The sequence below is a fragment of the Gavia stellata genome, chromosome 10 (genome assembly GCF_030936135.1).
Source record: "Gavia stellata isolate bGavSte3 chromosome 10, bGavSte3.hap2, whole genome shotgun sequence".
Lineage (NCBI taxonomy): Eukaryota > Metazoa > Chordata > Aves > Gaviiformes > Gaviidae > Gavia > Gavia stellata.
In genome coordinates, this window is record NC_082603.1 from 17,119,131 (window position 1) to 17,134,407 (window position 15,277).

At 41.2% G+C, this 15,277-nt stretch overlaps 1 protein-coding gene across 2 annotated transcripts; it reads left to right on the forward strand.

The window, feature by feature from the left end:
* Positions 1–1,781: 1,781 nt before the first annotated feature.
* Positions 1,782–15,033, forward strand: GCLM (glutamate-cysteine ligase modifier subunit). 2 transcript variants are annotated; one of them, XM_059821976.1, is made up of 7 exons: positions 1,782–1,901; positions 4,905–4,970; positions 6,633–6,717; positions 7,465–7,521; positions 8,984–9,186; positions 10,972–11,086; positions 12,838–15,033. In XM_059821976.1, the coding sequence occupies exons 1-7, from the start codon at positions 1,782–1,784 to the stop codon at positions 13,005–13,007; spliced, it is 816 nt and encodes a 271-aa protein (XP_059677959.1). In that variant the 3' UTR covers positions 13,008–15,033. The 2 variants fall into 2 exon arrangements, with proteins under 2 accessions (XP_059677959.1, XP_059677960.1); XM_059821977.1 differs by lacking the exon at positions 4,905–4,970.
* Positions 15,034–15,277: the final 244 nt, after the last annotated feature.

A 15,277-nucleotide genomic window follows, 5' to 3' on the forward strand; every position in this document is an offset into this window, starting at 1 on the left:
CTGCAATGCTATAAAGGAACATTGATTTTTCACTGCCATAAACTTCCATGAGACAGAAAGATTTATGCTATGTGCACTGTTTGAAAACCTTCTGCAACCCCCAAATTTAACCTGCTACCTTAGAATTATAACCATTAAAGCTACTTAAATGAAATATCAAAGAATAAATTTCACCAAAAGAAAAGGCCTCTACTGGAAAGCCAGAAGGCCGATCAGAAAGAGCCAACAGGACAGAATTCATGACTAGTGTAAATATGGGCAAACCTGTGAAGGCACATGGGCGTGCACACTCCTTCTCAAGCCGATTACAAGTCTGGATGGTTAACCTTTGGGCCAGGTTAGACCTTCCGGATCTTTATGTGAGAGAGAAAGAAAACAAAATTACTGCTTTTCCAAATAAGCTGACATTTCTTTCAGTACGTTTCACTTCCAGGTGCTCTGTATTCATACAATGAGGAAAATGTTTCAAATACATGAAAGTAATCCAATGTGGGAAAGTAACCAGAACGCAAATACAAAGAATTTAAACTACCCTTCTGTACCAGAAAGCGACCAGGCAGTGCTTCAGGCTGACAGAAGTTATGCAAATTGGTTCTCTGTACTAGCGCAACATGCAGCCTGGGGAAGGAAAATCTGTTAGAAACACAACTCAAATTCCCGTGCTGACAGCAGAATTACGATTTGTGGCTTACTGTTCCCTTTAACTGTAGTTATTAAAAAAAAAAAAAAAAGGGGGGGAAAAATCCCGTCCCCCCGAATCTCCAGTGCAGGAGGACTTTAACGTTCAGAGCGGGGGCCTTCCAGAAGCCACCCGGTCTTAAAAAAAATTCCCAAGCCGTAATGCTTCGAGTTTCACCCGGTGTGTCTTCACTGAAACCAGCTGCTGTGAAACTGGAGTTATTCCCCGACATTAAGTTTCATCAAAACGTAAACAAAACCAAACCGAACAAGCATCTGGTTTCCTTTTCTGGGCCTCTTATCTCAGCGCCTACGACTATCTGTTACTGAAAAGCGTCATGACTAAATTTCAGACGGTTTCATTACTTTTACTACGCCTGCACAGCAGCTAAGTCAGTGATGTTCGCAAGGTGATGACACCGGTCCCACCGGAGGGACTCCCGGCCCGGCCCGGCCGGCGGCTCGGGGCGGAGCGGGGCGGGTTCCCCCGCCGCCGCTGGGGCCGAAGCGGGGGGTGTTACCGAACCGCGGCCGCTCCTGCCTGGCAGAGCCACGCCTGCTCAGGGCGCGACGCCGGGACCGGCTCGCGCGGCCGCTGGCGCCCCTGGGCCGGACCGACAGACAGACCCCAGCTCAGCCGCCACCACCGCCGCCGCCACAGCCCTCCCACCGCGCGACCCTCCACGAACCCGCCCGCAGCGCGGCGGAACGGCCCGAGTTCGCGGCGGCCGCAAGGCCCGCCCCGCCCCGCCCCTCCCGTCAGCCCCCGCTCTGGAAAGGCCCCGCCCCGCGTGCTGCGCCGCGGCCGGCGCCCAGAGGGCGCTGCTCGGTGAGGGCAAGCGCCTCGTGAGGGGCGGCGCGCAGGCGCGCGGCGGGAGCGTGAGGTGGCGCTGGAGGGGCGCGCGCTGCCCGGCCGGTGCGCTCCGTCCCGCGCTGGGCCCGCCCCGCCGCCCATTGTCCTCGTGCCATGTGACCGGGGACGGTTACAAAGCATCTCCCCCGCCCCCCCGCCGCCGTTATTTGTGCTGAGTCACGGCGCGCGGTGGTCCGGTGCCGCAGGTGTCGCGGGGAGCCCGGCGGCCGCCGCAGCGCCAGGCTTCCCCATGGGGACGGACGGCGCCCGCGTTCTGCTGCAGCGGGCGGCCACCCTCACCCTGCAGACCGGCAACCTCCTCAACTGGGGCTGCCTGCGCAAGAAGTGCCCGGCCACCCCCGCCGAGGAGGTGAGCGGGGCGGGCCCCGGAGTTGCCCTCGGGGCGCCGCGGCGGGGGCTCGCCCTGAGGCGGGCGGCGGCGGGCGCCTGCACGGGGGTGGGCCGTGAGGCGGCCGGTGCGGCGGCTGAGGGAGCGCCCAGTACCGCTCCCCGCCGGCGGCGGGTGCGGGAACGTCCGAGCGATCCAAGTATTATCCGGAGTAGGGTTTGTTCCTCATCGGGGAGAACGGGCCTTAACTGCCCCAGCGACCGCCTCGGCGGCGCCCGCGGGCAGCAGCGGGCGGGGGCGGTGCCCGCCCTCCGCGCGTGCCGTGTGCCCGTGGCGGTACCGCGCGCGTGCGCTCTCGAGGGATGGGAAAGGCAAAACAGGCTTGGGTGGTTTGTTTTTTTTTTTTTTTTTTTTTTCTAATGTCTCTCTCGTGTGTTGTGTCTTGTCGGGCCCGGGTTCGGTCGGGCCGGTCCAGTCCGCGGAGCGGCGCCGCGGGTCTGGCCTCGCGCCGCGGGCAGCGCCTGAGGGCCAGCGGAGCGGCGGCCCGGCCGGGGAGCGCGTGGGAAAGCCAGCGGGCCGGCTGTGCGGGGTCGAAGCGGTAGCCAGAACAGGCCCCGCTAGCAGCAGCGCAGAGGTGCACGCACCCCGTGCCCCGGCAGCACTTTGCTGTGTCTGAGTCTCCTTCGGAAGAAACCAGACGGTGTTGCTGCTGTTGGCGAGCGAAGAACTAAAACGCTCACAAGCTTAAGTACTGCAGTGGCAAGGAGATCCTTGATACCTCTTTAGCAAGTGAAAGATAAGAACAAATATGAGCTTGCATTGCAAATAATGAAAATACTCTTTTCTAACCGGAAAGTAATTTAATTTCTTGGTGGTGACAGGTCTCAGGAAAATTAGTCATTGCTGTCTTCTTTAAAGAGCTTAGCTGTCATTCTTGGTTAAAAGTTGAAGGAACTTTTTAATCACCACTTCAGAACTATTACCTTTAGCAGTATGTGTCAACACTTAGAATAATCCTCATAAAATGTCTGGAGATCCTGTGGCCGCAACCTTCAGAACCACTGTTTGCCGTCTCCTCGTGACATGGTAGTCTGAAAATGGTCATTTAACAGTCAGAAGAACTATGGTTTTGGCTGGTTATTGCTGTGTGGTGGCACTGTTGATAATCTAGAAGTTGGTTGATTGCATATTAACCGTGCACAAATGGTAAGAAAGGTGACTGGGAGGATGATGTAATGAGAAGGAAGAATTCATCATACTTTTATTTAGTTGTCATGTAGTAATTAATAACTTTTTTATTTGGCCTGGTTGCTTATTACAACATTCTGTGGTCTGTGTGGAACAGGGCTAGATTCTGTAGCAAAGAGATAGCTGTATCGTAATGGCACCCCTCTGTGAGTAGGTTCTGGAGGGTTGTTAAATAAAGAGTGGCCGGTGTGCAAAACTAATCAGTTAAGGTATTTACAGTCATTTGTTTACAGGGAAATCTGCATTTAACCATAAGGCTACCTGCTTTCCAGAGTTGTTGGGATTCCAAAAGCAAATAATTGGCATTAATTATCAGAAATAAACTGGCTTTTAACTTTTCTATTTGGTATAGTTAGTGTGTGTGTCATTCTCAGTGGCAGAATGTAAGCTAAAATTTTGCAAACTATGAACCCTAATGGTGAGAGTTTGGGGGTGTAACTGTATTTGGAAAAGCTTGTCAAAGCAGTCAAATACGCTGCGCTTTTCGCATGTGTTGAGAGCAGGTGAATGGTGTGCTTTGGAGACAGAGGCTTGTGCGTACTAATTGCAGTAGAAATATGAAGTGTGACAGTTGCAAAGTAGCAATATATAGAATATACATACTTAGCACTGTCTCACTTTCCCTCAGAAAGGAAAAGATAACATTGTAAGTTGCATCAAAATAGGCTAAAGAGTTCCAGTGTTGTGGATAGCTATTTAGTGGGGGGGAGTAAATTCTTGCCGTTTGACTTGGTTATTTTTTCATGCCATTTTAAATGACTGGGAAAGTATGTATAGAATTTGTGCTCACAAAGTATTATTACTGTATTCTGTCTTAAACTTTGTGATGCCCAGTTTGGGGGGGGGGGGGGGGTTGGCTTCTAGTTTGTGCATGGTATTATGAGTGCTCTGAATTAGGTGTCACAGGAAATAGCTACTTAATGCTACAAAAAGTAGATATCCACATAGTTATAAAATATATTGCTAAAAGTGAAGTAAAGCAGAGCTCGTGAAAGTGCTCCTACCTGTGGCAGATAGCAGTCTTGACAGTACATTTACTTACCTGCAGGGTAACAACTCCCGAGACACATGGGGGGAAGCTAGAGCATTGGTACAGCTGAAGGACTGGTATGATATGCAGTTAATAAGCTGATTTAGACTTATAGTCTTACTTATGCCTTACTATGTTGAAGAAAATCCATGATCGGAATCCTAGTCAAGTTTATTTTGCATCTGTGGATGCAGGAAAAATGCAAGTGTGGGGTAGCATCTCAAGGTTCCCCCTTTCAGTAATGAAGAACTTAAAAGCATTAGTGGTTGGGCACAGTGGAATAGGTACACAGTAAATGAAAAGGGTCAGATGCATCTAGGGAAGAGAAGTAATTAATATCATGAGTATTAAGTAATTGATTGCAATGTCTCATTTCTAACAATGTCACAGCACATATGCTATTTTCTGACTACATTGTAACATAAGAATCTCTACACAAAAAAACCCGCTACCCCACACCCTAGTTCTTGCTTGCTTAGCATTGTTTTTTTTTCTTTAAAGATGGCATTGGTCTGAGAAATAAATGAAGTACAGTACTTGTATTACTGCTAAAACTCTTTGTGAAAATATGTAAGTGAACTAGTTCGAACAAGTTTCAGATGGAAGCTATGAAAGAGGAGTCTTCCGTGGTTGAAGGAATGGTGTCATTAGTTCACTTGCTCACTCTGTCCTATGCGCCTATGAATCATTGTATTTCTGTGCAGTTATAACATACCTACACTTCAATATGAAAAAATATTTTGTAGGTGCGGGACTGCATTCAGAAAACGCTGACTGAATGGAGTTCAAAGATTGGAGAAGACCTAAATCAGGTAGGAGAGGTGTTACGCATGTTATCCATGTTACATGTGAAAACAGAGAAATATGTAGTTGGTTACACCATTTAAAATATAAATGAATCTATTAAATTTCTGTAAAAGTATCTGCAGCTCCAGGTATCTTAAAAGATTATTTCTCTACCCCTTTTTTATATTTATTAAATTTGGAGAGGTTAAGAAATACCAAAGTAAAAAAATTCCTATTGATGGCAAATAAGACAATTCTAAGCAAAAAAAAAAAAGTTCTGGTGTGTAAGATTTCAAGTTAATTGTTGGGGCAATCGCAAAAAAAATAAATCTCTGCACCTTAGAAGTTTGCTAGCATGCTTGTAAAAACTCAATGGAAAATTATCTAAACTATGGACATGGTAAACTGGATAGCTGAAGATCATCCTGTTTGGAGGGGAACTCTGAAATGTAGCTTTGGTTGTCTCAGAAATACTTCTGAAGATGCAGAAGTGGCAATTTTGCCCTTAAGAACTAAAGACACTCACATAATTCTTAAAACCACAGTCACGCGCATCTGACGTAAAGATCTTGGTGTATTTGCCTGCTCCTCTTTCACTATTGCTTCTGAAATTCAGCAAAGCAGTAATAGGTTCCCACTAAATACATTATTTGCTCTGTGAAAGATTAGCATGTTTCATTGAAAAAAAACTAAAAAACTTTCCCGACCGTTTGTTTGGGTTTTGTTACCAATTCTTGTGTAATGGTGGCATCAACTGCACATTGCTGCATTCCACACTGGAGTGTTGTGAGGCAGTTACTGCTGAATGATTTGTGGAACATCTAGTGACTGCTGAAGAAGAGAACATAAAAAAAAACATTTGTCTCTGTAAGATGTAGTGATCTGTTTAAAATTAATTATTCAATGTAAGCTAGGTTTTACTGTCAAAACATGTTAGTGGCATAATTCCAATTCTTTTATGAATTATATTGGCTTCCAGTAATTAAAAAAAAAAGTTAACTTTTGTTTAAAATGCTGACTGTATGGAATAACTCAAAGACTCGCTTGAGGATTTTTTGGTAGGGCAGCAAAAATTACCGAAGAGTTCTTGGTTGGGGGTGGTGTGGTGTGTGTGTAATACAAAATCACATGTAGGTAAGACTTAAAGTCGTCTTGTGCAAGCTGACATGACATGTCAGCCTAGTCTTAAATGAGGTTAGAGGGTGAAATTGCTGAAATTTTCCTAATTTTTAGTTTCAAAATTATTGCTCAAAAATCTATATTTTATAGCATTTTCACTGTAGGCTTTTCATAGGCTTCACTGAAATTACAAAATACTTTTATGCAAAGATGTTCCCACCCAAACCCCCTAATTCTGAAGGGTTTTTTTCAGCTGGTCATGAGGCTTTTCTTAAAGCAAGGCAGTTTGAATTGACACAAGGATCTGTTCACATCAGAAAATCAGAACATTACTAAATCTTATTCCAATAATTCCTATCTAAGGCCTTTCATATAGCTTCATTTTCTTGACCTCCCCTCAGAGATCAAGAAGCACTTGGTTGGTTTCTTTCTGTCATTGCATTTTATACTATTTTTGTTTCTAACTGCTGTAACGCTAGCTTTTTTTAAAAAATTACTTAAAAACATTCTTCAGGAACTTACTGTCTCCTTTTAATGAGTTGTTCCTAAATCTCATGTACTTACTACAGGAAATACTGGAGGTTCTGGAATGTACAGTAGCTCAAGCTGTAGAAAAAATAAATCCCGAAGAAAGGGATGAGTTGAAAGTATCAGGTAAGAATGTAGTAAAAAATCTGGTGGTATAAAAAGGTTTCATATACAGTCATTAATAGGATGTTCATATATGTGTAGTTTTTCCACCGTGTTTTGTAATTGCAAAGTCAAATGACATCAGTGCATGCTGTCTTACTTTGGGTAATCTAGAAGTTGGCTAAGGAAGACTTGAATTCATATTTCAGGTTTTAAAGCAGCTCAGCATTTTTCTAGTTTAACTTGCATCCCATCAAGACATTTTAAATGTATTTTGTGAATATTTGACTTTTCTGAAACAAAATATTACAGATAATACTGCAATTAAGAAATAGCATTGGAAGCACATTTGTTTGCATAATTTTTCCAGGTTGACTATGATGAACTTGAAGGAGGCAGCCCAAACTAACACTAGTACATTTTGAGTCTCAGTAAGTTGTGAAGAGGTCTGTTTGTACTATTACGTTTGGGGTTTTTATACAGGTTGTTACGGTCATTGCTTAGTGTCTTGATGCTTAAGTCCTAGCTTTACAGCTTATTAGATCATCTAACTGGATGATTTCTTGTTCTGAGACTGTACAACCAGTGTCTTTATTGGGCAGTCACCTTTCAGAAGGTTGGGTTTTTTTCCAGTTTTTGAAGTAATCGGTGTATATTCGAAGAACCCTTTACCCAAGAACTCATAGGTAGTATATATAGCAAAAGTAAATAGCTATCTGTTTAATAATAGCTGGCTTCTTTAGTAATTGATTCCAGTTTCTTTGAAAATAGCAAAACTTTTCATCGTTGGATCAAACTCTTCATCAATCAGAGATGCAGTTCACCTGGGTAAGTGTGAAACGCAAACTTCTGATAGGGTTTCTTCTTTACTTTAGTATTTAGAAATAAAATTAGAACCTTTTCTATCTAACAGGTGTATGTAGTGACTGTCACAAGTGTGTGTATATATATACACATGCAAGTATATATATATATTTAGGGACATGGTTTAGTGGTGGACTTAGCAGGGTTAGGTTTACAGCTGGACTTGATGATGTTAAAGGTCTTTTCCAACCTAAATGATTCTATAATTCTATATCCTGTTTCCTGTTAATTGAGTCTTAGGTAATCAAGTCTATTTACACCTTAGTTCAGTCAGTAAACTTATTAAATCTGGATCGCTGTAACCTTGGGTCCACAAACTCAAATCTAATTCTTTGCTCCAAGCAGGAGCAAGTTTTTGTTCTTTCACACAAAACTTGTTAAAAAGTGAATAGCAAGTGGTGTTCTAGTAATAGTGGTCCAATAGTTCTTGCCAGTTGTTGTTAGTTGCTAGGTGTTTTTAACATGATGAATTTTGCTACTGACTGTTCAGTATTTCAGGGATTATTTAGGAAATAAAACAATGTTGCAAGCAGCTGATGACATGGTTACATTTTATTGATAATACAATACAATGGCTGTACTGATACATAAAGTTTTGTTAGCCTAATGTAGCAGTAATTGTGAAGAGCACTGAACTTTACCACTTTGGAAGATTGTTGGGCATAAAGAGTTACTAAAGAACAAAGGGTCAGGTATCATTCTGTTCTATTGATACCCCAGTTAATAGCCTCTTTATTGTAAGTTGTAGTATCATTTATTAAAAATACATTGATAGAATCCTCCTTCAGAAGCAAATAATTTGTTTTGCTACTTAGTTTTATTCATTTTGCTGTGCAGTTTTATTCTTTTATTCTTAGCTAAAAGTTTTACTCATTTTGCTGTGCAGAAGAGGCCACATGACTTGTGTCTTTCCTAAAGCTCAGTGATACTCCCAGACTTGCCACTTCTCTCTGGCAATTTAAATCTCCATATTCGGTGTGCTTGTAGTGTAACTCCTCAGATATATCAAATAGGTCTCCTAGTCCATGCCCTGTACTTGAGTTATAGTTCAGAGTGAAAGCTACAAATTTTGGAAGAAATTGAGAGTGAAGGAATTAAGAATTCTATGTCACCACTGTCTTCAGAGAAAAATATAGTTTTAACATTGAAAAGGAGAAAAAAAGCTTCATGCTTTGTTGGCGGCGGGGGTTGTTTTTTCTTCCCCAAGACCTACTATTGAAATTTGGCCTTCAGCTGTATGTTTGATTCTTTGCTAAAAACAGTGTGTTACTCTCCTTGACTGCTGATACACTCAGAGTTTCAAACAGTGAATGGGAAGCTAGCAGAGTGAAGCAGGAGGTGTGGTTTCTGCTGAATTTGAAAAGTCATGCTGCTTATGTTTGTATCTCACAAAAGATTTTACAGTGTCTCTGTTCTTTTTCCTCAGCGTGTTCTGCCCTCGGAGTTGCTCAGTTAGACTCGGTCATTATTGCCCCACCTCCCATTGAAGATGGAACTAGCCTCTCCTTGGAGTATTTGCAACCTTATTGGCAAGAACTTGAAAATCTAGTTCAAAACAAAAAGATTGTTGCCATAGGTACCTCTGACCTAGATAAAACACTGCTAGAGCAGCTGTATCTGTGGGCACAGGTGAGAACAAACTTCCTATTTGTAGGACAGAGTAACTGTTGTTTTCTTGGCTGCCACATTGTTATAAATTTCTGTTATAAATGTGTTTGTATACAAAATATTAATTAGCCCTGTTATTTTCAGCATCTTATGGATGGTCACAATGTTGTTCAAGGTGGGGGAGGCTCAAAGTGTGACTGTCACTTGTTCAGTGTTCTTACATACAGACCAGCAAAGGCTGGAAACCACAGGGCTGTTCAGTAGCAGGTTCTTTGAAGTACTGAAGGTTTGAGGTTTTTGTCATGGTTTAACCCTAGCCAGCACCTGAGTGCCACACAGCCACTCGCTCACTCCCCCCCAGTAGGATGGGGGAGAGAATTGGAGAAAAGGTAGAACCCGTGGGTTGAGGTAAAAATGATTTAATAAGACAGAAAAGGAAGAGAATAGTAAGGATAAAAGAATATGCAGAACAAGTGATGCACAATGCAATTGCTCACCACTTGCTGACCAATGTGCAGTCAGTTCCCAAGCAGCAGCTGTGCCTGCCCTGCTGCCGCCAACTCCCCCCAGTCTTTTTTGTTCAGCATGACATCATATGGCATGGAATATCCCTTTGGCCAGTCAGTTTGGGTCAGCTGTCCTGGCTGTGACCCCTTCCAGCTTCTTGTGCACCTGCCAGGGCACTGTGAGAAGCTGAGAAGTCCTTGACTTAGTGTAAGCACTGCTCAGCAACAACTAAAACATCAGTGTGTTATCAACATTATTCTCACCCTAAGGCCAAAACACAGTACTATACCAGCTACTAGGAGGAAAATTAACTCCATCCCAGCCAAAAACAGGGCAGTTCTGAATGCTTTTATATTTAGGACAGAGTATAAACAGTACTCTTAAGCCTTCAGATTTATTCCAGTGACTCTGAAAATGTAGCTGTTTTAACTTTAAGCTGTGCTATGAATGGAGGGATTTCCCCTTGGAAAAATGCTGTTTGAATGCTAAGCTTAAATGTAAAGAAGAGGACAGGCTTTGAATGAAGTGGCACGATATTTTGTTGTCCAATGTGACTAATTGCCTCTTAACAATTAGTCTGTTCTGGTATGTGCCCATGCTCATGTAAGCTTGCAGATTTAATGTTTCGGTCTTAGTTCTTTGAATAGTCCTCTTATGACATTTCTTTCGTGGTATGTGAACATACTGTATCTGTATAAGAGGTCCTGCTGAGAGTCCTGATTTGTCCTCCTTGCTGTTTTGTGTATACTGAGAGGAGGATAACTGAGGGGATTAATGGCCACCTGCATGGTGATCATGAATGCAGTTTGTGATGAGCAGAGAAAGAGTCAGTGCAAGAGCAACCCCTTTAACTTAATCTGATTCAGGCACTTACATGAAGGCATGGAAGACTGCAAATTATGTATCCTTAACAAAATTTTATTTGGATTTTTTTTTATTTGAAGTATTTTGCAAACTAATGCCCCTATAATGTTTTTACTGGGGGGGGCGGGGGAAACTTGCTGCTGTTTAGGGAGCACAGCAGACAGGAAGCCAGAATGGGTTAGTACTCATCTTGCTGTGGCAGCACCTGAATTTAGATCCTGTTCTTGTTTTGGGCTCTACGCTGCAGGAAATTGCAGATGTGGGAGTTGCCTGTTCAGCATCATGCAGAATCGATTAGCCTTGTTCAGACTTTGAAACAATGATCAAAGGCAAATTGTTCAAAGCAAAATTCCTGTTGTAATAGACGGTGTGGGGTAAACAACTAAAATAAGTACATGGTTATTTTTTCTTATAAAAGTATTCTGTTGCTTTTAGGTGAAACCAAGTAGTAATCAGGTGAACCTAGCTTCCTGTTGTGTGATGCCACCTGATCTCACTGCATTTGCAAAACAGTTTGACATACAGCTGTTAACTCACAATGACCCAAAAGGTAAGGCTTTGCCAGATAAGTTAACAGTAAGACTTCTAAATGTGTTTATTCAGGACAAAGTTTGGAATACTATTTCTCTGAACATCAAAGCTTATTACATTTGAATCCTGAACAAAGGATTCTAAAAGGTTTTTCCTCTATAAAATATTTCTATTAAGTTCTTGCTTTTGCTTCAAGAAAGGTGGGGAAAAGGCAATCTTCCAGCTTTGGATAGTTTCTTGAAATCATTTTAATCAGAGAAAATAAAGTAAATAGAAGAACAAACTGCTGAGAAATTTGTACTACACATGTTCAAAAAATAGCTTATTTCCATAAAACATAGAATGAAATGACAGTTGTATTGCTGAAGGCCAGTAAATGACAAATGAAAGTCCACTTGCCCAGAATTAGTCTGTGAAATAGCTTGCATAGAAATGTTGATGGTCAGTTGATTTTTTTGAGTACTTTGGTAGTGTTAGACATGTAAAATTACTACGCTTTAAGCAAGGTTCTTTCAAAGTAGTGGCTTCTTAAAATAACATTATTACAAAAAGAGTTGGTGTAAAGTCTTTACTTGTTTTGTGCAGCGATTCATTTACTAAGTGATTGAAGGACTTGGAGGCTTTCCTTTAGACCCTAGAACTCTGAGTTACCAGCTCCCTAGAATATTCTGGGATATTATATTAGTTTCTCTCAAACATCATCTAATCTTCTTCACTATAATGACACTTTAAATATCTTGCTGGAATTGTAAGCGAGAAGTCTTAAACAATATTTAGTACATTCCTTCCCTACATTCTTCCTTATGACTAGCTAGCTATTCGTGATGATCATACTTTTTCTTCCTTTTTCTTCCTCCCCATTCCCCACCTCCACCCCTCCCCCCTGCAAAAAAAAGTGTATGAAATGCTATTTATGAAGTACATGATTTATAGTACCACTGTTACATGCTTAAGCACTGATGAAATTCATTAGCTATATCAGTACTGCTTTGGGAACATACAACATGAACTGCCATTCAATCTGACAATTTCCCTGTCTGTGAAGTTCAAAGTGCAACTTAAAATTTAATAAATACCCTCTGTCGAGAGTCATGAAATGAAGGAAAAGAGGGTTTGGATAGAAAATAAAGCAAGTAGTGATTCCCTTACTGTTTGCTAAGCTTGACTTTTCTGTAACAGTCAGCTGAAGAGTATTGAGATTATCTTTTTGGGAACACCCATCAACAAAGAGATTGTTCCCTTGACTGACAAATCCTAGGAGGATTTGTACTTGCCTTCCTTTTCTCCTTTGTGGCATTTAAGCCTATTTTTCTTAATGCTTTCTGTGTTTGTGGTTATTATGAGCCCAGTTATGATAGATACTATAAATGTTGAGCTTCCAGTGACTGCAGAGGTAACAGAATGCTCAGTATTTAGCTGATTTCAGCCTTATGCTTTACTCAACTCTGGTTTGTCTAGCTAGCTTCTCAAATTTAATTTTCATTTTTCCCTGTTAATGGCTCTGCTGAACAGCTCCACTTGATATTGTAGAAATCTCAGTTAATTAGTTTTGTGGGAAATACTCGATGTTGCAAAAAAGTGTGCTGAAGATTTCATCTGTAATATTCAGCTGCTTCTACCTTACGTGCATTCCAGAAGAGTGGATCTGTGGAGTATCTGGCACTGCTTAAGATTTCTGACTGTAGAAAAAGGCTTCTCTTACTAAGTGTTGCTTTTTGCAGCTGTTTACATGACATTATTTAAGGCATGAATATCCCTTTTTACTTTCAGAATTACTTTGTGAAGCAAGTTTCCAAGAAGTTCTTCAGGAAAGCATCCAGAACACGAAAGCACACGAGTGGATTCCTTTATGGCTTCTCCGGTATTCAGTCATTGTTAAAAGCAGAGGAATTATCAAGTCCAAAGGCTATATCATGCAAGCTAAAAGAAATGCCTCTTAAAACACTTTCTTTTTCTTTTTTTTTTAATAGTTCACTGTTTTAATTTCTTGGGGATGGGGGGGAAAGCTCTTTTTTCATAGAAACAATTTCGCAACATTTGTAACAAAGACCAAAAGTTGTAATTATTCAGTGTGATGTCAGCAGGAGTGTCTGCAGTGTTCTAACACTATTTTTCTTTCTTAACCTATTGACCAGTTCATTTAAAATATGAAATATTTTGGGATTGTTGTTTTGAATTGAAATTATCTATAGAGAAATGGTTTAAAATACTTCTCTTTGTATGACCAGTTCACTGTAAAATTATCATTATATTTTAGCTGCCATTAGGTAGTATAGAGAAACTTATATATTTTTATTTTTTTAAAAAATGAATTTCTTTCAAGTAATAGTTACTTATCTGGTAGGTTTATGGATTTCAAGCATTCAAGGACTAGTTATTACAGAAAATTGTGATCTTTTATGAAAAATTACCCAAAAAAATTAAACTGGTATCTCATTTCTTGGTATGTATATATAGGCAAGTCAGCTGTTTAATTTGTGTGGATGGGAAAATTGGTTTATTTTTAATATAGTGTGAAAGACCTCTGATTTAAAAAAAAATGCATCTTCCAAATTACTTTGACTGTTACTTGAATACCTTCTGGCTTCTTTGTGCCTCAATATGCTTTGTTTAGTGTTTGCACAAGTGTGATGGCATCTTTACAGTTTGAAGTAGAAAATAAATTATTGTGTGAATGTTTAAAATAAGAATTGAAAAAAATCGTTAATGAAAAATTGAATTGTGCCTGTCTTCTCAGCTGCGGCTTGGTTTTTTGATACTTGTGAATTGCACAGTCAGAATCAGCCAAGTCCGAACAGATAGTAAATGTTGAAGCTGTTCACTATAGGATTGTGTAAAACAGGGTTGCCTTGGAAATTTTTTTGCTTGAGTGCCATTCAGAAATGATGCAAGCAAGGGTTAGCTTGAAGTTAGGTATATTTCTGTTTGGCAGTAGCTTAATGCACTAACTTTTGAATCCTAGAGGGATTGCTGCAGCTAAGGCAAGGCTTCTGGTTTAATGTAGTCTTTCTATCGAAAAGGCGTTTTCATTTCCTTGGCCTTTAAAGCGGAATAGATAGTAAAAGCTCAACTTGTAGTTCAGCAGGAGCTTGATACTGAGTGTCTAAAATACTAATTTTCCTTTGGATTTTGGGCAGGAACAGGTGCTTCATACCAGTACTACTCATTAACTTAGTTGTACATATTTTGAGCTTTGGACTGTAAGGGAATGAATTTTCACCAACAGCTTTCAAATTTTGTTACATAGGCAGCTAGAGGAATTTGAATGCTTGTAGGTGGTGTCTAGAGCGTCAGCTTCCTATAATCCATTCCACTAAGTTAAAAGATGAATCTTTTTCAAGATACCTTTTGAGTCCTCAAATATCTTATCTGTAGGTGGCAGATGCTGGGAAATCCTCCTGGACTACTTCAGCTCTTTTGATAAATCAGAGGCGGGGAGTGGGGACTGGAACTAATAATGCATCAATAAAAGTTTGAGGTTTTTTCTCCTAATCAAAATGTAGTCTTTTTTTAGTGTTGGGTCAGTGTGCATCAGAGTTTCAAAATTACGTGAGTTTCATTTTAAACTTCCCTACCAGCTTTGAGTTGTGTGCTGATGATTAACCACTATCTGTAAATTCTGCCCCTGTGTTTGGCTGTTGACATTCTGTATTGTATTAGACTTGCATGTGTGCTCAGTTTTATAAATTGAAATGCTACGGAACAAGAATTGTGCTAAAACAATGTATAGGCTGTTCTAGTGGGGTAATTATTTATTTCCTTTCTCTAAACTGTTAACAACTTGCTTGCTGTAGAAAAGTACCCTTTAAGACATGATAATCTTATTTTTCTAGAGTCACCGGTAGCTTAACATTTTATCAGGTTATCTCGTTAACTTGTTTTGTGTCAAAGTGGGAGAGATGGGATTTCCTTCCATGAGAAACTTGAAAGTTGGAATTAAAATTTGAAGTTCTTGTAGGCTTTGAATCTGTGCTTTGTATGAATTCTCATCATCTCAATAACAGTCTTTTACACTTTGTCATAACGTGGTCCCAAGTGTCCTATGCTCTGGGATTTCATCACCTCAGGGCACGGATAATCCTCTCCCCTAACGAGAACGCGCCCTCCCGACACCACGGTGTGCGTTTTAATACGAAGCCCACGCGCAGCACGGTACTGCTCACTTTTCGTCAGTGTCCGGGACGCTGCTCTTCGCGGTTTTGTCCGTTCT

What these genes read in the sequence shown, in the direction of transcription:
- GCLM (XM_059821976.1), top strand. Translation starts at nt 1,782, where the DNA reads ATGGGGACGGACGGCGCCCGCGTTCTGCTGCAGCGGGCGGCCACCCTC. An exon ending in TTGGAGAAGACCTAAATCAG is followed by an intron (nt 4,971 to 6,632) that starts GTAGGAGAGGTG and finishes TACTTACTACAG; the next exon opens with GAAATACTGGAGGTTCTGGA. An exon ending in CAGAGATGCAGTTCACCTGG is followed by an intron (nt 7,522 to 8,983) that starts GTAAGTGTGAAA and finishes CTTTTTCCTCAG; the next exon opens with CGTGTTCTGCCCTCGGAGTT.